Below are 27,211 nucleotides of genomic sequence, written 5' to 3' on the forward strand. Positions count from 1 at the left end.
CCTTGTAGACCAGTCAATTTTGCCGGGGCTGTAGAGAAGGAAAAAAAAAGTCCTGCGTGGAAGCAGTTTGCATCCAGGCTCAGGACGCAAGGCCATCTCTCCCAGCGGGTGAACAGTGAGAGGGTTAGCTGCAGGCTGCTTGCATCAGAAGCCCGGTTCTACTGTGCGACTTTGGGAGTTAATGAACTTCAAGAGCCTCAGTTTTTTCCATAGGAAAAATGGGCTGTTGTTGAGTGGGCCTCCTGGAACTAGAGTGAGGATCTGGTGGTGGCACGTGAAGCATGCTTTGAATAGAGCCTGTCAGAGAGTGTTACTAACCCCCGACTCCCCTCTGCCTCCATTTCCCCATCTGTGCTTGGGGTAACAGCACTGAACTCCCAGAGTGGTTCCAAGGGTGTCAGGCAAAGCAAAAAGTCACACAGCACCCTGCTGAGGGTTAAATCCCCACTGTCAAATGGGTCAGGCACTCATGTGGGGCTGAGGGGAGGCTGCTGGGAATTGGGGGGCATGGGGGACAGCACCGGGGCTGCATTTGCTGCAGCTGCGGCGTCCTCCTTGAATGAACCCCAGGAAGCAGCGTGTGGGAAAACAAACTTTTTGAAGTCTGACTAGACCGCTTCCACCGAAGCATAGGAGGCTGCTGTGGTCTGAGCCTAATGAGGCCTGAAGATGTCAACTGTGGGGGCTGTGGCTGGTGGGCAATATTTGGCATCCAGCTCCATTTGGCATGGCTGTATTTGTGCCATGGCGGGGGGAGGGGGGGAAATTAACTCACTGTTTCCCGCAGCAATGCACGTGTAGTTTTCCACTTAGCAGTTTCCAGAAGCCGCGGACAGAGTTGTTTTATCTGTGTGTCTGTCCATCCATTCAGCTAGTCAGTCCTCAGCAGACATTACTGAGATCTCACTCTGTTAGGGCAGCAAGATGACCCAGGGTGTGAAGCAGCCCCGAGCTGACCGTGTGTCCCTGGGCTGGTCATTTCGCCTCTCTGAGCCTCAGTGCTCCTACCTCTCGAAGGTGAGTCCTTATTTCTGACCTTGTAGGGCTGCTGGGAGGTATGACTGAAGCAGCACTGAGAAAGCGCTTGGACCGTGCATGCGGTGGGAGCTGCATAAACATCACCTGAGACCTTGTGCAGTCAGGGAGGGCTTCCTAGAGGCAGCAAAGTCTGAAATAGAACTTAAGAGATAGACACTCGTCCACCAATACATAGCCACAAAACAAAGCAGTGTGAGTGCCACAAATCGAAAGTTACAATAACCGATTATATTGAGACTTTAAGAATGTTTCCCCCACGTTAGTGGGTTTTTTACAAGGTCGTTTGAACCAATGACTGCATCAGCATCTAATTGTCCAGAATACCCACAAAAATCCATGATAATTGGCAGGAGGTTGTGACTATTAGAATTAAGTGTGTTTCTGAGCGTTTCTGGCTTATTCAAGGATTGTGGCATCTGAGACCCAATATTTATTTATCCCTGGGCTTAGCAGTTTTACTGTATACAAATGAACATGGATAAAATTCTCTTAACGTTTAAGTGGAAGGGTATCTATTCAAGAATAGCAAACATTTCTAAAAACAGTAAAAGAAACCAAAGAAGGGGAACTTGTTTAGAAGCTATTAAAACTTACCATAAAGTAGCTGCCCTCAGAAACAGTCTATCAGTGGGTGAATCAGCCTCTCCCCGAAGTAGACTCCGATGGACACACTTACACACGGACAGATAAGAATTAATGAGGAAGGTCTCTTATCAAGTCAGTGGGGAAAAATGTCACCGGCCGATTTGGTACTTCCAATGAGGGAAGAATTGTGCCCTGTTTTTGGTGAGGGACTAGATGTGAACACAGGGTAGTCTAGATTGAAGACATGTGCCCAAATAAAATTCAGACATATCAATGAAATTTAAGTTTAAAAGGGGGATTTCCCTGGCGGCCCAGTGATTAAGACTCGGTGCTCCCAATGCAGAGGGCAGGGATTTGATCCTTGGTTGGGGTATTAAGATCCCACATGCTGCACAGTATAGCCTAAAAAATAAAAAAATAATAATAAAAACTTTTTAATTTAAAGAAAGGTAAAAAATCCAAATATTGTAAGAAAAGATTTGGAGAATATTGTAAGGAATATTGTAAGAAAAGGAGAATACATACAGTCATTTAAGCAAGACAGGAAATTCAGAATTCATAAGAGACCATCTTGACGCATTTGATATATAAAACACAATTGCGTGTAAGACAAGAACGCTGAAGCTAAACTCAACAGATAAAACGGGTTGATGAGAAATGCAGCACTTCGACGAAGACAGGGTTATTACTGAGTGATAACTTGCCCTGAGGGGTTTCTAGACCGATCTTGTAAGGGGAAGAGGGGCAGACGGATAGGAGGTGGGTGGAGAATCTCAGAACAGCAGGGCTACCTGGTGGAAGCCAGTTATCTGGGGAAAGATGCTCTGTCTCCAGGCAGCAGGGAGATGCGAGGGAAGGGGAGGACTTTGCCGTTGTCTACTAGCCCATCAAAGAGACTTAAATAAGGGTGAGATGGGAAGAGAAAGAGAGAGAGGAAACCTTTTCTCAGTGACCTTCTAGAAAGGGTGTGAGAGGAGTCGGCGAGCATCCCCCGTGCTCGCGGTGGGATGAGCCCACTAGCAACATCCGATGCCAGGGAAGACCCGCGTTCTGCAGTCCCAATCCTGCTGATCCTCCCGGAGCCGTGAAGGCAGCAGGTTCTCTTGGCAGACACGTCCCTTCCATCCAGCAGGGCTGATGGGGACAAAGACAAACACGACGGGAGCAAGGTGGACGCCCATACACAGGGCTCTGCAGGAGGCCACTCACTCCAGGGGGCCTCGGGCAGCCGTGGAGCGGGCTGTTCTCAGTCGACACGAAGGCGCTTCCACTTTGTGTTAAGTGAGGAAAGAAACAGACAGGGACAGCCACCCCCGTGTTGACGTTTGTGTGTGCACACGTGTGAGCTTGTGCTTCCCTGGTGGCCCAGTGGTAAAGAATCCGCCTGCCCCTGCAGGAGACGCAAGAGCCATGAGTTCGATCCCTGGGTTGGGAAGATGCCCTGGAGGAGGAAATGGCAACTCACTCCAGTATTCTTGCCTGGAGAATCCCATGCACAGAGGAGCCTGGTGGGCTACAGTCCACGGGGTCGCAAAGAGTCAGACATGACTGAGCAACACACACACACACACACACATGTGATCTCATAGAAAGATCCAGAGGGTCCTTGCTGGGATGTTTGTTTTGGCTTGCTTATCTGAGAGTGGGTGGTGGGAAGCTAGATGGGCAGGGTCGGGGGGACAGTGAATTCTATAAAAGGTGCAGAAAGGGAGGGAAGGGGGGGACAAGCGTAAAGGTCAGCCCAGTCCCACTCGCCGGCTCACCTACCACTGTGGTCACGGCAGGGCAGCGGGATTGCAGACTCTTTATCTTTCTCTTCTTGTATGTGTGAGCATCACTTGGGTTTCCACAATGCCCAAGTGTGATTGATAAAACCAGAAATTAAGCAGCAAAGCTATTTTCATTGAGTGAAAAAAATGACTGTGCCGCGTGTCAGAGCTCCAAGGAGAGACGCAGAGGATTGAAATTAAACCCGATATTGATAGAAAGCGACAGAGACTATCACAGAAAGAAGACAAAATAGAAAAGAGAAGAAAGGGCTGGAGCATGGCAGGGCTAACGGGAAGCCTGGCGGTGACCCGTGAGGGGTCCCTGTTCCCTGGGAAGGCGTGTCGCAGCGAGCAGGGCATGAAGGAGCCCCGGGCCATGCTGGACACGTGGAATACATACAGTAGCGTCATTGCTCACTGTTACATCTCTGTGGAGACAGCACGTGTGGTACTCACTGTCACTTCAGGCGTGTCCAACTCTTTGCAACCCCGTGGACTGTAGCCCACCAGGCTCCTTTGTCCTTGGGAGTCTCCAGGCAAGAATGCCAGAGTGGGCTGCCCTGCCTTCCTCCAGGGGATCAACCCAGGTCTCTTACGTCTCCTGCATTGGCAGGCGGGTTCTTTACCACGAGCACCACCTGGGAAGCTGGAGACAGCCTATGACAAGGCCCACCTGCTTGAGATGCAGGGAACAGAGAGTAGGTTACCTTGTGATGGTGAGGCCGGGAGCCGCCTGGGGCAGGGAGGCCGCTGAGACGAGGCCGGTGGGGTTCGCTGCCTCCTCTGCAGCAGGAGGACAAAAACAGAGGGTGGTGTTCCCGCAAGCCAGGGGCCGGGGCTAGCAGGGACCAGAGCAGGAGCAGAGGCAGCCTCCACTGGAGACACCCTGGAGGCAGAGGGAGAAATAACCCTGAGTTCTCCAACCTTTGCCTGTAAAGGTCCGTCTAGTCAAAGCTATGGTGTTTCCAGTGGTCATGTATGAATGTGAGAGTTGGACTGTAAAGAAAGCTGAGCGCCGAAGAATTGATGCTTTTGAACTGTGGTGTTGGAGAAGACTCTTGAGAGTCCCTTGGACTGCAAGGAGATCCAACCAGTCCATCCTAAAGGAAATCAGTCCTAAATATTCATTGGAAGAACTGATGCTGAAGCTGAACCTCCAATCCTTTGGCCACCTGATGCAAAGAACTGACTGACTCATTGGAAAAGACTGATGCTGGGAGGGATTGAGGGCGGGAAGAGAAGGGGACAACAGAGGATGAGATGGTTGGATGGCATCACCGACTCAGTGGACAAGAGTTTGAGTAAATTCCGGGAGTTGGTGATGGACAGGGAGGCCTGGCGTGCTGCAATCCCTGGGGTCGCAAAGAGTCGGACACGACTGAGCGACTGAACTGAACTGAACTGAACTCTCGCTCCTCCCACCCTCCGGCCTCCCACCAGAGCCTCCCATTGGCTGAACCCAACAGGAAGTGGGCTGGGAAGTGGACAGGCTGGAAAAAGGCCGGGGCTCCTGGGGCTCAGAGTAGAGCAGGTCAGAGGATGGACTCGGAGGAAGATAGGAGGCTGGTGGCACAGCCAGGAAAACCCTTCCAAGTCTACTCTGCTCATTCGCCCCAACAGGAGGACTCTGAGGCAGACCCCACGGGGAGGACATCCTCACCATTCCCATCTCACAGATGGGAACCACGAGGCTTTAGGAGGGCTGGATAAGCCCCCAGGAAAAGGCTTTGCTGGCTGGGGATGGCTGTGTAGGCCAGGCAGAGAAAACAGCCTTGCGAGGAGGCCAGGAAAGCCAGGCTCTCCTCTTGGCCGTGATCCCGTCAGGCTCTGGGAGAAGGTTCAGCCTTCCCACCCTAAGGGACTGTGTCCTGGGGGCCCCGGGAGAGGCTGTGTCTCAGGAGGGCACCCGGACCATGTGCATGGAGCCAGAGGAGGGGGGAGGAGGCCCTGGCCCAGGCCTGCCTCTCCCCATCACAGACTCCATCCAGGCAGTGCTATTGTTGCTTCAGGCACCGTGAGATGACCTCCCTCCAAACACCCCTTTCTTCCTCCTTCTTTTTTTTCTTCTTAATTGCCACGACGAGAATAATCCCAGCCTGTCTTTTCTTTCACCCTTGACGCTGAGTTTAATGTAATAGACTGTAGACCGGTGCCTCTGATCTTTAAAGGCCATGTTTATTTGCCTTATTAGTGTCAGCGTGATGTCTGCAGACAGTGCGGGGACGTCTTGTGAAGCGGGGTTTAACCATTGCTCTGATGAGGTCCGTGGCCTTGATGTGTTCAGAGCCCCAGGTCGAGACAGGGACGCGGACACCAAGCCTGCCCTTCCTGAGGGCTTTGTGGGATCCCGCCTGAGTGTGGGGCTGGCCAGCGAACTTAACCGGAGGAAGCGGACTGAGGCTGCCCCTGCCGAAGGTTCCAGAGTCCTGGCCGAGAGAGTTCTGCGGGAAGCCTGAGGCTGCACGGAGGGCCGGCGCTCCCAGCTGTCAGCACTCCTGTGTGTGTGGCGGCCCCCGCCCTGTCCCCTGTACCTCAGTTAGCACATCGGCCAGGCAGGCTGAGGCTGAATCTGATGGGCCCTGGTTTCCTGATACAGGCCAGCTCCAGGGCCCCAGAGAGGAGACGTGCCCGGGAAATGCAGCCTGGTCAGGGAGTCCCAGCTCAGGGCCTTTGCACATGCTGCTGTCATTTCCAGATGCCCACGTGGACTGGCTCCTGGGTGCACTCCAGCCTCTGTCCCAATGTCCCCTCGCTGAGAGAGGCCGCTCTGCCTGAGATGGCCCCCCAGCTCCCCACTGCTCCTTTGTCCTTATTCCCAGGGCGCAGTGCACCGCCTCTATGCTCCTCTGTTTATTCTTGTTCACCTGCTCCTGCAGGCCATCAGTCAGCTCCCGGGGTGGGGAGCGCTGCAGGGAAGGTTCCTGCTTCCGGGTGGCCAAGGCAGAGATGCCACACGTTGTTCCCCAGGCCTCTCTGTCGTGGGTCGTCCTCTCTTGGGGTGCCCTTAGGGGAAAAAGGAAGGGGGACGTAGAAGGAGTGAATGGAGGAGAGATTGGCTCATACAGATGTGGACAGACAGACAGACCGAGAGAGGCAAGGACAGAGCTGCATGTGCGGGGAGACCCGCAGGGACCTAGGGAGACAGAGATACCCACGGAGAGAAAGAGACAGAATTCCAGGTGCAGTAAGAGAACTGGAGGTCCGTGTCCAGAGGGACAGAGAAACGGGCTCTGGGGCATCTCTGCAGACCCAGCACAGGCGCACCTGGCGGAGGCTGGAGGTGACTCTGGGGGCTGGGAGGCAGGTGCCAGCAAGGCCAGGCAAGGGCTGCAACTGCCTGTTTGCTCACGGAGCTGAAAGATCGAGCGTCTCCCCTTCGCTGTGTCTGGAATCCCAGTGTCAGCCGTCTGCCGCTCCCCCAGACACTCAGACGCAGAAAATTCAGATGCGCCTCGGCCTGGCCCATTTCCAGGTGAGAATCTGTCCTCGGGAGAAAATGTCCTTAATGGGGAGGAAAACCGAACTGACATCACCCTGGGGTCCAATCGCACGTTCTTCTTTAGCCGGTCCTGGCAGGTGGCACCCGGCTGTTGCAGACATGGGACGCCCCCACGTGGGCAGCGGGATGGGCCCCAGAGGTTCATTCCTGGGCTCCCTCTGAAGGACACTGGGAGGGGCAGACTGGTGTCTTTAAAAGAGAAAAGTTGCGTCATGTTCTGAGATCAGCCCAGGAGCAGGTCCTGGGATCCAGGAGACGCAACGAGGGCATCAATGGGCACCAGGGATGACTTTCCAGGCAGGCAGTGGCCGGGAGAGCATCTCGAGGGCTCCCCCAGGCACTCGTCAAACAGCCCCTGTGCGCCTGGAGGCAGTCTCTCCGAGGCATCTCTGTGTCCCTGCCTCAGAGGCCAGGGCAGGGCCAGGCATGGAGCAGGGACCCAGTGATGTGTGTTATATGAGCCGGATGGAAGGGGGGTGGGAAGGAAGGAAGGAAGAGAGGGAGACAGGGAGGGAGGAAATGAAGGACAGATGGACGGGTGGGTGGCAGATGATGGAAGGATGGATGGAGGGATGGAAGGAAGGGTGGATGGACAGTCACTGAGAGAAACAGAGGGGAAGTGTGCTCCAAGAGGGCCGGGGGTGTCCAACCAAAAACAAACCCGGAATCCCATAGGGAAAGGCTCACTGGTCCCCAGCCTGAACCACGGGACTGGTTCCTCCCCAGAACCCCGCCCCCCAGACTCCAACCTCACCTACCAGCCTGGTACCCACCCTCAGGCTTCCCAAGGATCTGAGAGAAAGTGCTCCCTCCTCCCCTCCTCCCAGGACCCACTCAGGCCTGAGTTCACCTCCTTTTCCATGTTATTTATACCATGCGAGGGGCAGCACCCTCGACTGATGGGCACGGGCAGGTGTGGCTGTCCTTTAGAGAATGTGCAACCCAGCCCCACACCTCTGCAGGGCCGGGACCCCAGGGGTGGGAGCTTTCCCTCCAAATCCGAGCCTGTCCCCAGAGGCGCTCTTGTCGATGACTGCAGGGCCTCGGCCAAGCTGTTTTCGGTCCCGGAACCTCTGCTTTATTCTTCCTTTTTCATGGCGGATTCTCACACCTCCCTCCAGGCTGCAGGTGAGGTGAGAGGCTGAAGGCGGAGCCGACGGCACTATTTCTGGAACACGGGGGCACTCGGGGGATCGTAGCCACTGCTTCCTCTGCAGGAAGAAGGGGAAGGTCGAGGGCTGTGGGATCCGACGGGCCTGGGTCCAGCTGCCTCTCCACCTGCTCGCTCTGGGTTTTTGTGAGCAAGTCACTTAACCTCTCTGAGCCCTGATTTTCTAGTCTCTAAAATGGGACCCTCTCTGGTAAGAGAAAGCACTTTGAAAAAGCAGGGCATGGGCACAGGTGTGAGTTGCAGGCCTTTGAAAAAAATAATTTTGCACCAGCTTAGTTCTAGGGGTGAGATGTGCATGAGGGTCACATTCTCCGTTCCTAAGGCTTGGAGCTTAGGGTGTCCACGCGTAGCCAAACCAGGACATTGGCCAGAGCCAGGGACCGCAAGGCTAGTGCCAGGGAGGCTGGCAGACCCCCGGGGTGTGGGGTAGCCAGAAGGAGACATAGAGCAGGGGTGGCCAGTCCTGCCTGTGGGGTGAGAGTCCTGGGACTGGGTCACACCTACGTGCTTGGGAGAAGCCCAGATCCCAGGCTAGCCTTCCCTCCCTGCCTGCCCGCCCAGCCCACAGACCTGTGTGGTTGGAACCATCAATTCTGCATGCTTGCTGGATGACGCACCTTCCCTGAGAATGGCTTAGCTCATACTTTTCAAGCGCTTAAAGGCATCTTGTCATTATTTAACTCTCAAATGGGATTCTTAGGAATTGGAGAAATAACGTTCTGCCAATTTCCACCCGCTTGGGTTTCCTTGCCTGGAGAGCCAAATGCACAAAGTGATTCCAGGGCACCCGTGGGTAGAGGCGGAGGAACAGGGCTCCTCTGCAGAGACAGGGTGTTCGGGAGGCGGGGACGCGGCCGGCTCCTCACTGCACTTTGACTGCCATTTGTTGCCATTATGGAAACAGTCTGGGCGTCACCGATTCACATCAGCACACTTTCCCCTGTATGCTCGGCTGGGAGCAGGGAACACAGAGGTGAGGGCCGCGGTCTTGCAGCTTTTACAGGGTCACAGGGCCTGGGAGACAGATCCACGGGCAGCAAGCCCGAGGCCCAGACCAGCCCTGACTTAACAAGCAAGGTTCCTACCCAGGGCAGTGAGGGAAGGCGGATTTTCAGTGCATGCAGCAGCCCGTGGGGGGAAAATAAAACTTGACTCTGGATCACTCATAAAACAAAACCCCAAGACAGCGTCAGTGATGGGGGCCCCCTGGGCAGGGAGATATGTCTGCAGCTTCCCAGGGTGGAGGGAAACCAGACACCAGCCAGCACTCGCCTCCCGGGAGCTGATGTCCTAGAGCGAGACAGACAATAAATCGGCAAGACGCATGTGCAATGTCAGGTAGCAATACGCACCGTGGACCACAGCCAAGCACGAGAGTCACCGGGAGGGGGGTGGGGTGGGGTGTTCTCCTGCCTGAGGGGACGTTTGAGCAGAGCCTGGAATGCAGTGAGGAGTCAGTCTACGTGGGCATCGGGAAGGATAATGGCATGTGCAAAGGCCCTGGTCACCCTGGCTGGCCGTATGGGCAGGGCCTCATTCTTTGAGCCCTGTGACTCAGTGACTTGCGACAATACGCAGGAAAGGCTCAAACTCACCGAGTCTTGGTGTCCCAAGTGTTCACTAAGGTCAGTCATGAAGCTTTGTGGTTGGCTGTGGTCTCCAGCCCCTTCAGAGGTAAGGCTGAGACCCACTGACCCAAGTGTGCGCATGTGTGCTCAGCTGCTGCAGTTGTGTCCGACTCTGTGCAACCCTGTGGACTGGAGCCCACCAGGCTCCTCAGTCCATGGGATTCTCCAGGCAGGAATACTGGAATGGGTTGCCATGCCCTCCTCCAGGGGACCTTCTTGACCCAGGGATTGAACCCACATTTCCGTGTTAATATTTATTATAAACTGTTGATATCATATGTTAGTTACCACTATATAAGTGCTCAGTCATGTCCGACTCTTTGCGACCCTGTGGACTTGAGCCCGCCAGGCTCCTCCATCCATGGGATTGTCCAGGCAAGAATGCTGGAGTGGGTTTCCATTTCCTTCTCCAGGCGATCTCCCCCACCTAGGGATTGAACCCAGGTCTCTTGTGTCTCCTGTGTTGGCAGGCGGGTTCTTTACCACTAGCACCACTTGGGAAGCCTGCTGACCCAAGACCCCACCAGGAATCCTATTGTGAGCTGAGCCTAACTGGCTCAAGGCCTCAGAAAACAGAGACGCTCTGAACAGGCAGGAACTTGCCAGGGCTTAGAGGTAAACTTCCTGGTGCCAGTCAAAGGCCAGACCCTTACTGGGAGCGTACAGGGTTTGGACAACCCAGCCCTGCTGAGCTAACCCCTTACTGCACCCATCATCACCTGCCCTCTGCTTCCAGGAGGGGTGGGCGGGGAACAGAGAGGGAGGAAGGAACTGACTCCCTCCAGGGCCAGGGGCTGTGCTAGAAGGTTCGGGTTCGGCACTTCATTTAACCTTTGTGACCACCCCAAGTGGAAGGGCCTGGTACGGAAGGGACACCTGAAGTCTACTAAGTTGAGCAGCCAGCTTCTGGTCACACAGCCTGTGGCGTCAGCCTGTCCCCACGCCCTGTCCACGTAAGCATGATGTGGACCATGGATGCTCTCTTGGAAAGATTGCTTTAGCCACGGGGGCGTCTGTGGGAGCTTGGCTCCAGGGAAGACGTGGTCCTCCCCCAGGCTGGCCACCAGCTCAGCCAGGAAAGTGCCTGGCAGGGGTGGGGAGTTCTGCAGGGGGCTCACTCAACCGCACAGCCTTTGCTGAGCCATCACCTTCTCAGGCTGTTGCCACGGCCCCGGTTCACCCTCTCCCAGGGAGCCTGGCACACGGGCTCGGGTGCCCACCCAGTGTGGACACCTGGCTGCCTCCTCTGCACGCTGAGAGCCTGTCTGGAAGCCTGTCTGTCCTGCCACCTCCCCGGGGCTGCAGGGACAGACATGCTGCTGCAGACCGCCTGCTCTCTGCTCCCACCTCACTCACCGGCTGCATTCTGAAGAAGTCTCTGGTGCTTGGAGGGGCGAGGGGCTGGATCTGTCTTGTCTCCTCGACTGTAGGCAGGAGTGGGGACGATTCTACCATCCACCCTGCAGCTGTCTGCCTAAAACCGCCCAGAGCAGCCTGGATAGAGAAATACTGCCCTGGGGGCCAGGAGACCGCAGTTAGAGTTAGCAGCTTGGCTGCTCAGCTGCTGTGTGACCTTGGACAAGTGACTGCCCTTCTCTGAGCCTGTGTCCTTTGCATAGGAGGGGTGTGGTCAGAAACCTGGAGGTCTTGAGGGCCCTCTTGGCTCGTGCAGTGGGGTTGAGTGCTGACAGCTTATGTGGGGTGTCAGAATACCTGGGATGGTGTCTGGATGAGAACTGTATCATTCATTCAGGCACTTGTTCAACTGGCATCTACCAGTGCTCACTGCATGGGGTGTGTTGGGCCAGAGGGTTGCCCAGATGCTGTCCCAGCCATCGAGGAGCATTCAGGTGGATCCAGGGGCCGGGAAATCCACTTACGGTGGAGCAAGTGTCACAGGGGGCTGTGGGCACGCAGAAGAGCGGCAAGGGGACCCACGCGGGAGGGACTGTGGCCTTCCTGTGTCCTGTCTGCTCCCGCTGGAGCCTCTGCCATGAGGAAGGGTCCCCTCTCGGAGCCTCGCCTCTCTCCTTGCAGAACGGGTACTGACAGCGTCCTCCCTGTGAGCCTTCCCAGGCCCTGCTCTCGTTAGGGACTCCGGTTCTAGGGAAACGTCGGCGGCCATTCAGAGGGTGATTGGCATGACATGGGAGAAGAGGAAACTAGTCTATGTTGATGGGACACAGAGCATCTGGGCGTCTGGCTGACACGCCTGCAGGTTCTATCAGCTGGGAAAACAAGGGCCACGTGGGTGTGAACGAGTGGTGCGTCTCACCCCCCATGGCAGGCCCCGTCCTTGCACGTGGCTGATGCGTACAGGGTGCCCGGAGTTGGGGGACAGGGTGCTTCCTGGGGAGACGGCATGCTCCCCACCCCCGCCCCCAGAAGGAATTAGGCCAGGCTCACCTCCCGCCCCTAGCCTGACCAGGAAGGGGAGATTTCTGATTCACACGGAGCCATGGCCTCCTTCTCTGGGTGGTCTCCCTGTTGACTGCCTCCCCCCACCACCCACCCACACAGTCACACTTTCAGACACATGTTGGAGAATCTTTTCTTTCACACCATCCCTTCTGGAAAGTAGTGGTGAGAATGTGGGGGGTTACATATGGTGGGGCTAAATTCCTTGGGCTCAGAGCCAGACCACTTTGTGTGGGGTTCACACTCAGCTCCCCCATGGGTTACCTTGCTTCTCTGGGCCTCAGTCTTTCACTCTGTGAAATGGGTTGGTGCCTCATTCTTGCCTCTTAGTGGGGTTGGGAGGATTAAGTGAGCTAATCCAACCAAAGCACTGAGCGTGGAACTTGACCTATGGGGGAATAATTATTGATGATTATTTATGGATGACGATTGATGACCATTATTCTCATTATTGCCACCTGATATCACAAGCACGTTAAGTCTCAGAGATATTGGTTGACTTGTCCAAGGTCCAGGAAGGATGGAGGCCTGCCCAGACCTTGAAATGTCAATGCAGAGCAGGTCATGGGTTCTCCCGCTGAGGAATGTGAGGCCAGGCCCCTGCAGAAACCCAGCGGCAGGTATGGGAGAGTGTGTCTTTAAGGATACAGTTTGGAAACGGAAATCTGTAGGTTACTGGATTATCTATTCAGTTTTGTCATTGAATCAACCTTTGTTCTGTATTCCATGAACTTTTTGCCTCAAAAAAAAGTCAATGGAATGTCCCCAAATTCATGACTCCAAGCATTTCTTTGATGTTTATTGAGATAGGGAGTTGTGTTCAAAATATCTTATTTCCTACTCAGTTTTTGTACTTTGTATTGAAATATTCCTCTGAACATTTAAAATAGAATTTCCTTCCAGATCGCCCATATCTCATCTGCTAATGTCTCTTTACATTCTTTTCCTCTTTAAAAATGTTCAATATATCATCTGGGCTGCCTTTAATAGAAGCTGGGTAGAGTCAACAGTTACTCAAAAAATCAATTTAGACTGTCAGATTCTATAACCTGGGAATTGGCATGTAAAAATGTGACCATCTTATGCCAGGACCCCCTAAGAATAAATGAAGACTCTTGCTTTTAAATTACTGAGTTCTAAGAGTTTATAGGATCCAAGAATATACTTTCTAAAAGCCATGCAGGAGCTTAAAGCCCCTGGGACTTAATCCCAGGGAAGGGGCAGAGGGGTTTACATTAGAAATAACAGCCCGTTTCCAAAACGCACAGCACGTAGTGGGCACTCAGTGTTTTTAGAAAGGCTTTTAAAGAGTCCATCCTGACCAATGACCCATCAGTACCGCCACCTGCGCCGGATGGAATATTACACAGCAGGCGGGAAACGCTGACCCTGCAACTGTAAAGTCAGATCGGAATGTGGGCTCATGTAAAGCCCGTATAGAAACACGCTCTCTTGTGGACAAGGACTGAACAGGTTCACTGGGATAAAGGGACCTGGTTGCTGGTTGAACTGGAAGATTCTTTTCCTGTTATTGATTCCAAGAAGAGTGGAGAGAATGTCAGCTTATCAGGAAGGACATTTTATCGGCTGTGGATCGTTACACTTCAGGAATTTTCCTAAGGATGGATTCCAGGTCACGATGGTTGCCTAACCTGGCCCAGCCCCCACCAGGCTTTGATGCCAAGCCTCAGTCCCCAACAACGCTGTGGCTCCCACCCCCCACCTCAAGCATTCTTCCAGCTCCTCTGCTCCCCCCGCCACTCCTGCTGGGAATTCCTGGCCGCACCCCCCAACCACCCATAGTGAGGCAGCTGAGGAACTGGGAAGCTCTCAGGAGCTGCGTGGTCTGGTCGGCAGCAAGTCACTTGTGCCGTTATTTGTCTCGTTCTATTTGGGCGCCTCCTATTTGAAATGACACTCTGGGCTTCGGAGGGGCCTGGCGTCCTCCCAAATCGATGGGCTCCCCGGGAGATGGTGTGCGTCTGTGAGCTTCACCCTGGGCAGCGGGGGAGAGGAGCTGGACACAGCAGGGCCTGTCCCCAGGGAGCGACTGGCCTGGCCCCGCTGTCAGACAAGCTTGTGTGTCCTTCCCAACAAATCCAGAGCGACATGGGCTACCCCCCCAGCCTCTCCAAAGCCCCCCTCCATCAGGGCCACCAGACTCACCGTGGCCTTGGCAGGTACGCCCGGCTGAGAGGTGCAGAGAGGCTGCAAGGGCAGGGTCCTCGAGATCGAGGCCTGTGTGTCAAGGTGAGCAAGCGGGCGGCTTCGGCCGTGCCCAGTGAGCCCTGCCCCCCTCAGGACAGTGCCCAGGGATACATCCAGCAACACGACCCTCATTTAGCCCGATGGCTGTAACCCAGTTTGAAAGACCCCATAGCTGGGAACAGAGTCATTGCAAAGGTGTTCCCCTCTCTGCCTTGGGTCATCTTCCCACTCCCAGAAATAAAACCAACGGAACCATCCAGAGAGCTGGGGGCTGGAAGGAGCTGATGCCGAGTTGAAAACCAGAGTCTCTCACTTTGTCCTTTACGTGAGCCGGGCAGGGGGCTCCACCTGCGTGCATCTCAGTGTCTTCATTTGTGGGGTGAGGGTCGCTGGTGGGAATGAAGGTCAGATGAGGTCGTAAACCCAGCATCTTTATCCTGGACCTGGAGCAGCCTCAGCCCCGTGGCCGGTCCAGGCAGAGGTCCCCGTGCAGCATGGTGTCTCCTCGACGCCGGGCCTCGCCGCTCCACAGCCTCTGCCTGAGACCCGGGCTTTCGCTGCTTCGCCGCCGCCGCGCGGAGCAAACAACTCCCTACCGCACCTGGGTGGGGCTGATAGTCAGGGAAGCTTCTGGAAAAACACTCCTGCTTTGTCCTTGCCCTCTTTCTCCCCTTCCCTTCTTGGTTCCTGCCAGTTCCCCCGCCGGCCCTCCTCAGACCCGCAGGCACACGTAGAGTGTTTGCTAGGTTCCCTGGGAGCCCCCCTCCCCACCCCCACCTCCCCTGGTTTCCCCAGGAGCCCCGACACTCCCGGGTTCTCTGGGGCCCCCAGCACCTCTGCTCAGGTTCCCCTGGAGCCCCTGGTGCCACACTGCCGCCCCTGGCCCCACCTCCCCTGGTTTCCCTGGGAGCCCCCGACACTCCCCTGGGTTCTCTGGGATCCCTGGTGTCTCTGCTCAGGTTCCCTGGGAGCCCCCGACACTCCCTGGGTTCTCTGGGACCCCTGGTGCCTCTGCTCAGGTTCCCCGGGAGCCCCCAACACTCCCCCTGGGTTCTCTGGGGCCCCCGGTGCCTCTGTTCAGGTTCCCTGGGAGCCCCCTGACAATCTCCCGGGCTCTCTGGGGTCCCCGGCACCTCTGCTCAGGTTCCCCGGGAGCCCCTGGTGCCACACTGCCGCCACCCCGGCCCCACCTCCCATGGTTTGTTTCCCCAGGAGCCCCCGACACTCCCCTGGGTTCTCTGGGACCCCCAGAGCCTCTGCTCAGGTTCCTGGGAGCCTCTGGCACCACACTGCCACCCACCCTGGCCCCAGGCTTTGAGAGCTCCTGGCACCTTTCCAGGCTCCAGGCTCCTCTGTGGCCCCAAATCCAAGGTCCTTTTCCTGGATGTTGGACTCCCAGAGCCAGGTACCCTGCCCTGCTCCTCACTAGACATGGCAGGAGCATTGCTCATTCAGAGTGGACCCTGGAACAGCCCAGAACAGGCTCCTGGTGGGCCCCTGCTAAGCTGGGTGTAAGCCCTTTGCCGCTGGTCCGTGAGGAGGTCTCGGGACGGGCAGGGTCCAGGAACAGTGGCTCGGGCAGCGCCTGCTGGCTGGTGGGTGTGGAGTTCCCAGCATCTGAACAGGAAGCATAGTCGCGCTGGCACCCCGCCACTGAACCCCCACCCCTCCCTCCCACGCTCAGCACGAAGCCAGCACAGAACAGGCGCTCAAGAAAAGTGCACTGGAAGGAACTCTTGAGCCGAAGGAATCACATGTCTCAGGGATTCTGAAAGATAAGACAGGTTCATTCAAAGGGAAGTGGTCCTCACTGTGGAGTAAGCGGATGCAGCCGGTCAGGAGCCAGCTCGAGCAGACCGTCCTGCACGCAGCCTGGCAGGGTGGCCTGGTCCCAGGCCCTGCACCACTTTCCATCCCTAAGGTGTTGGCAGAGCTGCAGGTGGGGCTACGGAAGCAGGCCCTGGGGCCAGGCCCTGCCCAGCGCAGCTCCGTTCTAGAAAGATCCGCTGACAAGCTTCACAGCACCTAACACAGGCGGGCACAGAGCACCCACAGAGACGTGGCAGGGTGGCTAGAAACCACATGTGGGAGAGCTGGCTGGGAGAGGCACTCCTGGTGCAGACACGTCCTGGATGGAGAGGTGGGCACTGGCACGTGATCATGAGTGCTGGCATGGAAAACCGGGGGCCCCCTGCTAAGGGGCTGGCCGGAAACACTGCCTGCGCTTACGCTTGGGCTCAAAACATGGAGGCAACCTGAATGTCCATCAACAGACGAATGGATGAAGAAGAGGTGGTGTTTATATACAACGGAATATCACTCGGCCATAAAAAAGAATGAAATAATGCCATTTGCAGCAACATGGATGGAGATGATCATACTAAGTGAAGTAAGTCAGACAAAGACAAATACCGTACGATTCCATTTACACGTGAAATCTAAAGTGTGACACAAACGAACTTCTCTCTGAAGCAGAAGCAGACGCACAGAAATGGAGTACAGACGTGTGGCTGCCAGTGAGGAGAGGAGACGGGGATGAAGCAGAAGCAGACGCACAGAAATGGAGTACGGACGTGTGGCTGCCAGTGAGGAGAGGAGACGGGGGACGGCATGGGATTTGGGGTTAGCAAACACAAGCCGTTATATACAGGATGGGTAGACAACACGGTCCCACTGCAAAGCATAGGGAACTGTATCCAACATCCGGGGTAAGTCAGAGTGGAAAAGAACACGAAAAAGTATACAGAAGTGAAAATGTTAGTCGCTCAGTCGTGTCCGACCCTCTGCGACCCCATGGACTGTAGCCTGCCGGTCTCCTCTGCCCATGGAATTCTCCAGGCAAGAACACTGAAGTGGGTAGCCTTTCCCTTCTCCAGGGGATCTTCCTGACGCAGGGATCCAACTCAGGTCTCCTGCATTACTGGCGGGTTCTTTACCATCTGAGCCACCAGGGAAGACAATGAGTCATGTTGCTGGACAGCAGAAATTAACACAACACTGCCAATCAACTATACTTCAATAAAAGAGATTTTAAAAAAAAAGACTAGTCTTGAGTTAAGGAGAAGCTTTAAACCGGGGAGAAAACCCACAGGAAATACTGAGAGGATTCCAGAGTGGGGGTGGGCTGCGGGCAGCGTGTGAAAGCTGACACCGCAGAGAGCATCGCCTGCCAGGCTCTGCGAGAGGGAGAGATGGAGTCAGAAAGTCCAGCCACACGGGGTGAGTGCCCGGTCCTGTGAAGCCCCCAGGGACGGGAGTGCATGTCTGGACACAGCCTGGGGTGGAGCAGAGGAAGCAACTTGAGCCAATAGCCTGGGCTTAAACTGAGCTTCCTGTAGGTGCCGTGAGATCCTGCGCAAGGCAGGTGATATGGCTTGAGCCTCAGTTTTCCCACCTGTAAAATGGGAAGGCGTGCTCCTGGTCCAATGAGGTCATCCTGTCCTAGCGAGGTTGAGCTCCGCCCTGGGTGTGGTGTCCAGAACGTGTGAGTCCCCAAGTCTATTAATCTCCCCCCAGGACGCCTTTCCCATTGGAGGGAGACCACAGTCTCAGAGCCTCAGGGCAACATGACTGGCGTCTCCCCCACCACTGCTGTCATGCCCTGTCAAGGGCACGCTGAGATCCCTTCCAGCGGCTCACCCACCTAGCTGGCACCTGACTCTACATTTCACACTCAAAATCTCAAGCCACATCATGGAATTTTCTAGAATGACTTGACCAGTCTATCAGCGGCTTGGGCAGATCTTTCCCTCGATGATTCCACGAGGATGTATTTGTCTGCCCTGGGTGACAGATCAAAGCCTCATCTTACAAGGGCCCCTGGGGTTGTCGGTTCCTTAGAACCCCGGGGTGGTGGCCCCTCACCATCCATCCCTTCTCATCTCACATCAGCAGGGTGGTCAGCTGGGAAACCGTCCTAACACACAATGCCCCCTCTGTTGGGAGGGAGGTGGGGAGGTCCCTGGAGACCAGAGTTGAGTTCTGGCTGTGCCATGGATCCCCAGGGGACTCTGCACACGTCCCTTCCCAGCTGGGCCTCAGGCCCCTGGCACGGCCCTGAGGTCTGTCCAGGGGCTTTGCGCAGTGACCATGCAGAGGCGGTGCTGGTCCTGAGTCCTGATCACCAGGGCACAGGAGGTGAGTCCAATCCGGCCAGAGAGAGGTCCACACAAGCGCGGTGTGGGGTCAGCACCCCTCAGGTGGCCCCGGGACCGTGAGTCCACCTCACGGGCCCCCCTCCCACCATGTCCAGTCTCATCGTGGGTGTCTGAGGTCTGTGCTGTTGGCCCCTTTTACAGATAAACAAACCGAGTCTCACCAAGGTCCAGGCCTTGCTCAAGACCACAAGCTTGCCGGTGGCACCAGCCACACAGGGGGGCCCCCTTCCCACCTGCGTGGTTTTCCAAGGTAGCCAAGGAGATCCTCGGCCGGGACTCACCTGTGGGGGAGGGGCGGGAGCTGAACACATGTCCTTGCCAATGAAATAATTATAGACTATGAAAACGGCTCGATTAAATAATTTTTTTTAAAAGTGCATATGTACAAACACTTAGCAATTAAGCAGCCAATTTACAAATAGCAATTTTCCAACTGCACTTGCCTTTCATATATCTATTTGCCCGAAGTAGAGTCTATTTTTATGCAAAAGTTTTAATGTGAACAAATCTAGATGGGATGATGACTTTTGAGTTACAGTCAGAAGAACCTGGAGACGGTCTTAGCACTGGGGAAGGTCAGGGTGTAGGTTGGGAGGAAGCCTGGCCCAGAGGAGACCCTGGCTGGGCACTGTTCACCCCCTCCTCTCTTCTTCCCCCTCTCCCCCCCACCCTCCTTTTTCCCTCTTCCCCTCACTCCTGTTCTCCCTTCTGGACATGCTCAGCTCTCACAGGAATTTTGACCATCCTGAGATGAATCGGGGAGTCTCCCCTCAACAGGCAAGTCCAGGGGGCACTTGTTGGCTGGTGTTCAGACATCAGGCAAATCTGATCGGTTTCTATGGGAAACTTGCCCAGAGATGGATACTTGCTCACTGTAGGTCACACAGCCTTCCTGTTCTGGTGCCTGGTGGCACTGCAGGAGGCGACGGCATTAGGTTCAGGGTTGGTACCCTGGGGCTGTGGGGAGCTTAGAGAAGAATCAGGAATGGAAAGCACTTAATTGAGTCATCCGTGCCTCAAGCTTGGTGAGCTCATAATAGAGATACCGCACTCCAGGTACCAAGAGACGGGGACCTGCCCTGTGCATCATCCGCGTCTGGGGTGACCCCAGGCAGTTCTGATTTCCATCTCTGGTTTGCATACTGAGCGATGCTTATTTCTGGCAGCACCTGGACCCACAGGAAGAGGCAGGGACCACGCAGCACTTCACTTTCCACTTTCCTTTCTTGGAATAAATCTTCTCAACACGGACACCATCCCTGCTGGACTTGTTCTTCTTGTATTTCTTTGAGAAGCAGGTGGTCTGAGGAAAGAATGAAGTGAAATCTGGACACTCGTGTGGCCCCCAGGAAACAAGGTCTGCCTGGGTGAGGGTTTCCTCAAGGAAACCGGCCTCAGGGCAGGCAGGCCAGGAGGCAGGTAACAGGCAGCGTTGCTTCAGGAGAAGGGCACGTGACCACGGCCTTTTCCATTCACAGGGGCTCCAGGGACTCTGATTGCATCCCTCTGGTGCCTGAAGGGGAAACCGATGCCCAACCCTGAGGGTGTGCCTGAAGCTCACACCCAGTAGCAGCAAGGGGGCACAGCCCAGACCCCGACCACTAGACCCCTCATTCCCAGTTAGCCCAATACCACAGTACCTCTCGACCTCAGGGGTCTCAGGACTCCCCAGCTGGTGCCAGGTGAGGGGTGGCCCAGGCTGTGGGCACAGGGAAAATGTGCTTCTCTGAACTCTCCCATTTTCCAGCCCCACTGCATCCTGCAGGCTTGGTTGGGTGCTGGTGAGCAAGCCTCAGGTTTGTCCTGACTCCCAGTCCAGTCCTAAGCCACCCCGGGGGCCATACCTGATCTGAGCAGTATCTCCCATGCCACGCAGGTCACCCTCCACCGCCTCCCACCATCTAACGCTTCACCTGCCCCTGCTCAAGCGATTCCACCCCCCTGGGCACACATCCTGCCTTCCTTTCTGCTCCTCCCCCGTCCCTCAGTCACTCCAGTCCTCCTAAAATAGCAGTGATGACGAGCTCCTCCCGGCTGCTTCGAGACACTGTCTAACACGCTTCACCTGGTCATTCTGCTCATCCCCCCGAGACGGCGCGTTCCAGACGGGGACGCTGACCCGACCACAGAGCCCCGCTCACACCCTGCAGAGCTCGCCACAGCCTCAGTATGTGTCCAGACCAGCGAGCCCGGTAGAAATAGGAGGCAAGTCACCTGTGGATTGTCATGAAAAAGTAGAAACAGGTGACTTGAAAAGCCCTGGAGGCACCTGGAAAGTATATTTCTAAGGCAGAGAAGCTAGTCTGAAAAGGCTACAGACGGCATGATCCCAATACCGTACGTGATATTCTGGGAAAGGCAGAACTATGGAGACAGTGAAAGGATCAGTGGTTACGGGGCTGGGACGGGGAGGGAGGGTGCCCAGGTGGGCCCAGGGTAATTTAGGCGGTGACGCTGCTCTCTGTGACACTACGGTGGTGGGTCCTTGTCGCCGCACATTTGTCCATAGAATGTACCAGCCAAGAGCGGCCCCTGTGTGAGCTGTAGACTCTGGGTGACAATGCTGTCGTCAGAGTGGGCGCGGCAGCTGAACACACGTGCTGCTCTGGCAGGGAGAGGAGATTACGCATGCGTGGGGCCCGAAGACCCGGGGAACCTCGGTACCTTCCTCTCCATTTAGCTCTGAACCTAAAAGTCCTCTTAAAAAATTATTCATGAAAGAAACGGGTGTGATGCATCTTAGTAATAGATTTTATTTAGTTCGGTATATCCAAAATACTATGTCAACAGGCAAGCAATATGGGGCTTCCCCAGTGGCTCAGCGGTGAAGAATCCGCCTACAATGCAGGAGCCACAGGAGACGTGGGTTTGATCCCTGGGTCGGGAAGATCCCCTGGACAAGGGCACGGCGACTCACTGCAGTATTCTTGCCTGGGAAATCCCACGGATGGAGGAGCCTGGCGGGCCACAGTCCATAGGGTTGCAAAGAGTCGGACACGACTGAAGCGACTTGGTACAGAAACCAATATGACATTATAATGAAATCTTTTGCATTCTTTCGATCTACTAAATGGTGCCTGTAATGCAGGGCAGGTCCAGGCTCTCTGTGGCGTCTGGGGCCATTCACGCCTGGTCCGTCCACCTCTTCAGTCCCTGGCCCTGTCATCTGTCTCGTGATCCATGGTAGCCCCTCTGGCTACTCACCCTGCTTCTCATGGTACCCCAGACCTGGCTCAAATGCTCACTCGGGGAAGGAGAAGTAACACCTCCCAAAGACTGTTGCTGTTTCTGTGTGTGCTCAGTCACGTCCGACTCTTGGCCATCCCATGGACTGAGGCCCACCGGGCTCCTCTGTCCATGGGATTTCCCAGGCAAGAATACTAGAATGGGTTGCCATTTCCTCCTCCAGGAACCCTCAAAGATACCACATCCTAATCCTTGAAGCCTGTGGATACGTCACATGGCAAGGGGGACTTTGCAGGTGTGCTAAGATGGACAGACAGCAGGGAGTTCCCTGGTGGTCCAGTGGTTAGGTCACTTTCACCGCCAGGGGCCCAGGTTCAATCTCTGACCCAAAAACAAAGATCCCACAAGCCAAGTGGCTTGGACAAAAAAAGAATGTGGGGAGATTATCCTGGATGATCTGTGTGAGCCTTGTGTAATCCCAAGGGTCTTCATCATAGGAGTAAGAGAGAACTTGTACTGTAGTTGAAGGCAATTTGACTATGGAAGCGGAGACTGGAGGCATCTATTTTGAAGATGGAGGTGGGGCCATGAGCCCAGGAGTGCAGGAGGCCTCTGGAAGCTGGAAAAGACAAAGAAATGGATTGCCCCCACCCCGAACCTTCCAGCAGGTGTTCCAAGGCATCAAGATGCCTTGATTTTAGCCCAGAAAACCATTTTGGACTTTTGATCTCCTGAGCTGCATAATAATCGATGTGTCTTGTTGTAAGTCTCTAACTTTCTGGTAATTTGTTACAGCAGCTACTGGAAATTCATTCACCGCCCCCACCTTGGGGATCACCAGCTACCCAGTCAGCACTGGCCGCCTCCTCCTCTGATCCCATTATCCACTGGGACCCCCTCAAGGACAATAGGAGATGAAGAGGGCCTGGGTGGAGTGCTGGTGGTGTTGGGGTGAAATGTAAATAATTCAGGAGGAAGAGTTGACAAGATGGGAGATCTGTGGATTGGCTGGGCAGTGAAGATTGCTGGGAGAAATATCAATAACCTCAGATATGCAGATGACACCACCCTTATGGCAGAAAGTGAAAAAGAACTAAAGAGCCTCTTGATGAAAGTGAAAGAGGAGAGTGTAAAAGTTGGCTTAGAACTCAACATTTAGAAAACTAAGATCATGGCATCTGGTCCCAGCACTTCATGGCAAATAGATGGGGAAACAATGGAAACAGTGACAGGCTTTATGCTTTGGGGGCTTCAAAATCACTGCAGATGGTGACTGCACCCATGAAATTAAGACGCTTGCTCCTTGGAAGAAAAGCTATGACCAACCTAGACAGCATATTAAAAAGCAGAGCCATTACTTTGCCAACAAAGGTCCATCTAGTCAAAGCTATGGTTTTTCCAGTGGTCATGTATGGATGTGAGAGTTGAACTATAAAGAAAGCTGAGCGCTGAAGAACTGTTGCTTTTGAACTGTGGTGTTGGAGAAGACTGAGAGTCCCTTGAAGTGCAAAGAGATCCAACTAGTCCATCCTAAAGGAAATCAGTCCTGAATATTCATTGGAAGAACTGATGCTAAAGCTGAAACTCCAATACTTTGGCCACTTGATGCAAAGAACTGACTCATTTGAAAAGACTCTAATGCTGGGAAAGATTGAAGGTGGGAGGAGAAGGGGGTCTCAGAGGATGAGATGGTTGGATGGCATCACTGACTCGATGGACGTGAGTTTGAGTAAGCTCTGGGAATTGGTGATGGACAGGGAAGCCTGGTGTGCTGCAGTCCACGGTTTGCAAAGAGTCAGACATGACTGAGTGATGGAACTGAACTGGACTGAGGGTGGCATGGGAGCTGAGCATGCCCCCTGGCCCTGAGACGGGGATGACCATGGCTCCTGGCCTTGAGCGGGGGTGACGTCCCCCCTTAGAGTCTCCCAAGGTTCTCTGGATGTGTCCATCTGTCTGCTCTCTCCGTCTCACCAGCCAGCTTGCCATCCCCACAGGGCAGGGCAGTGTCTGTCCTACTCACCAGGGGATGAAGTGACTAGCACACAGTAGATATGCAATAAACCTGTGTGGTGGGAATGGACTTGAATACAGAAATTTCAATTCGCAGTCCTAGTGTGAAGCTTACAGCATAAAGAACTGAACAAAAGAAAAGAGTTAAATGAAAGAGTGAATGAATGAATGAACTGATGTCCCCAGTCCCTGGCAAGTGGCCATTGGAGGAATTGGATTGCATTCCTGTAGGCTGAGGCATTCCTGATGCTCCACAGCTGGACTTTGCTCTGAGCAGGCCCCTCCGTCCCTGTCCAGAGAGGAGAGGGGAGGGGGGCCCTGTCCTTGGGCCTTTGAACCTGTGCCTCCGTCTACCTGGAACAGTGCTAGCTCCTGGGGTTGTCATATTAAGTACCATACTGCCTTTAGACAATGGAAACTGTTATCCACAGTCTGGAGACTGGAAGCCTGGGTTCTGGGTGTTGCAAGTGTTGGGTCCTCCTGGAGGATCTAGGGGAAATCTGTTCCTTGCCTCTCTCTCTGAGCTCCTGGGGGTGGCTGGCAGTCCTTGGTGTCTGTAGCTGGCACGGAGCACCCTCTCTTCCTTCCTTCCCATCTCAGCCCAGTGTCTGAGGGGCCTTCCCTGCCACGCTCTGAGACAGCACTCTACTGCTCCTTCTGTCCCCCACCCTGTTTATGCTTCTTCCCAGTCCCTGTCTCCTTTGACAGAGCTGTGTTTTTGCTTTTTTATCAGCCACCTCCCCGGGCCCTGATAGAATATAGATTCCAAGCTGCAGGGCCTGGGTCCCACTCTCCCTGCTGAGGGCTCACACCAGCAGGCACCCTTGAGTGAGCAGGTGTGAACAGGCTGCTGTGGCCACAGATGGGGGAAGGGAGGCAGCTGGGCTGGGGTGTCTGGATGGAGGGAAGGGTAGACAGCCAAGTGTCTGGAAGGCAGAGCCTTTCACAGGTCTTAGAAGTGGCTTGTTGGGGGTGGGAGGGAGAGGGAAGGGGATCAAGAAGCTGGAGGTTGCCAGGCAGGAGCTTCTGAGCACAGCTGTTTGTTTCCCTGGGGGTTCTGGAATTTCCTGGGTCTTTAAATCGATTCCTCCCATAATGGGCCTCCAGCTTCCTCCTTCCCAAGGAAAATCAGTTCTCCAAGGTGTTGAGAGTAAGTGCTTCCCTAATGATACCTGGGGAGGGGAGTGGGTAGAGAGTCAGAGGATCCTGTTGAGGGAAGGAGACTGGGGAGAGGGCAGCCCCTGCTGGAGTTTCCGGGAGTCAGGGGGCACAGGGGCTGCTTTCTGTCCTAGCCTGGGGAAGGACCTTGTAACCTTAGGCCTTTGGAGACAAGGGGCCACTGAGCACCAGGGCCATAAACATGACCCATCTTTCTGGAGCCTCAGGGAAAGGGCAGGCTTAGGGAAGAGGCAGGGAGGAGATACATCCCTGTAGAAAGATAAGGATGTACTATGATGGGATGGAGCTACAGCACTGCAGGTGGGGTGGGGCACTTACCCTGGGCAGCTCCAGGCCTCCCCCTGGACCCCGCCACACTGGGGGAGCCTGAGACTCACAGCCCGACCCAGCCCTTCGATGAGTCCAGAGAGGGCAAAGGGCTGCCCTGGCTACCTGCAGCCCAGGCCCCACACAGGCCCCGTCAATAGCTGGGATCGCCACCCTCAGCCCTGGAGCTCAGCTCCATCCAAACCTGTCTCAGTGGTGATCAGATGGACAGATCCAAGGGGCGGCAGCCCAGCGGGCCTCAGCAGTCCCCAGCAGCCCTGGGCGCCCGCTCCTGTCATTGTCCCCACCTCGGGGTGAGCTTCCTGACCGGTTAGAAGACTGGATACTCTAGGAGAAACTGAGGCCTCTGGGACTCCACATGTCGGTTTTGGGGGGTGGGGTGGAAAGTGCCACCTGGGTTGGACTGTGCCTCTGGCTCTGTGGTCACTGCACGTTTTAACCGGCTGGTTCCAAGGAGCGCTGGGCCCAGGGTCCCTGAGCTGAGCTCAGCTGAGGATGCTGAGTTTTGACATAGGATTAATTCCGCGTCCAGATGTGCTGGCTGCTGTGAAATCGCCCCTGATGGGTGTATCTCTTCCGCTGCTGTGGCTGCTCTGGGCAGAGGTTAGAGCTCGGAGGTTCCTTCCTGCAGCCCTTGCCTCACAGACAGGAACATGGGCCCCTGGACAGGAGGGACTGGCCCCCAGGCCCTGCTGAGTAGAGCAGGTGCTGACGCCCACGAGCTGGCTCAAGACAGGGGTCTGATTCCCAGGGGCCCTGGGGGCACACGTGGTCAGGGAGGAGGGTGCAGCTCCCTGGAGGAACTCACGGCCCGGAAAGGGAAAAGGACGAGCAGACAGGACTCAGGGTGGCAGGGACCTTCCGTAGAACAAACAGAACGCCAGCTGTTTGGGCGGGCTAGTATGCACGTCCTGAGTCGGCCACCTGTTAGCTGAGTGATTTCGGGCAGGAACAGATCCCCTCTGGCCCTCTGCAAGATGGACATAGGGACATAATCTGTCAGGGTTTTCTGAGGAGTCAAAATAACGTGGCCAGGACCTGCGAGACCCTTCCTAACGAGAGTGATGCAGCTATGGTAGAACTCGCACAGACCGTGGACAGGGTGGGACACTGTGGAATGCCTGGGGCAGGTGGCTCGCTGGAAGACAGAGCTGGGCGAGTCCTGGGTGTCCCCAGAGACCCCTGGCACACAGCCTGTGCCGGACACCATCAGTACACACAGGCGTGGCGGGGACCCATTGCTGACAGTTGTCATCCTGTCCCCCACAGGTCGTCGGACTTCGGGACATCCTACACCAAGCTCACCCTCCAGCCTGGCGTCACCACTGTCATCGACAACTTCTACATCTGCCCGACCAACAAGAGGAAGGTAGGTGCCGCGCCCGCCACCTCTCTGGGCATGGCAGGCGGCGGGGGCTGGTGCCACCTTGCTCCTCTGGGGCCCTGAAGGCAGGTGAGGTGTCCACCTCCCAGCTCTCTCTGTCTCCCTTCGCTCTTCCGCCTGCGTTCATTTGGACGAAGGGGTTAAAACAGCGGCTGGGCCTGGGGGCAGGGAAGGTTGTCCTGATGTCTGTGTCTGCCCCTGCCTGGGCCAGCCTCCATCCAGGCAGAGTGGGGGTTGGGGGGTGTAGTGGCTGCTCTAGAGAAAGAGTCTTCTGGTCTGGAGTCCTGGCAAAGCAGCGAAAAACTGTCTGATCTCCTGCCTTTTGTTGTCGTTGTTGATTTGGTTTTTCATCTGAACTTTACTTTCTGTTTTCTTGGTCTGAGAGAGTCTCCTGACTCTGCTCTCTGCCTAGGTGCGGGTCAGGGAACTCGGCCATTTCCAGGTACTGGCACTCATGCTAAGTTCTAAGAGAACTTGGGCTTTTGCAAAGCCAGGGTTGCCTCCTGGCCCCCTGGGGACCCCAGAATGAGTCAGAGGAAGCAGTGCGGGTGTGCCCCAGCTGTTCTGCATGCTTGACTCCCTCCAGAGAAACAGATCCGTGTCACAGAGAGGGGCCTGGACGGGCCAGGCACCTCCTGGGGAATGCAGT

At 55.3% G+C, this 27,211-nt stretch overlaps 1 protein-coding gene across 2 annotated transcripts in view; it reads left to right on the forward strand.

Moving 5' to 3' along the window:
- The window catches only part of SORCS2 (sortilin related VPS10 domain containing receptor 2), a 497,085-nt gene that overhangs the window by 278,837 nt on the left and 191,037 nt on the right, over positions 1–27,211 (forward strand). For both annotated transcript variants that reach the window (XM_070372757.1, XM_070372758.1), the window contains exon 3: positions 26,448–26,547. In XM_070372757.1, the coding sequence (XP_070228858.1) occupies positions 26,448–26,547 (100 nt within the window). The remainder of the gene's footprint in view (positions 1–26,447; positions 26,548–27,211) is intronic.

The sequence above is a fragment of the Bos mutus genome, chromosome 6 (genome assembly GCF_027580195.1).
Source record: "Bos mutus isolate GX-2022 chromosome 6, NWIPB_WYAK_1.1, whole genome shotgun sequence".
NCBI classification, from domain to species: domain Eukaryota; kingdom Metazoa; phylum Chordata; class Mammalia; order Artiodactyla; family Bovidae; genus Bos; species Bos mutus.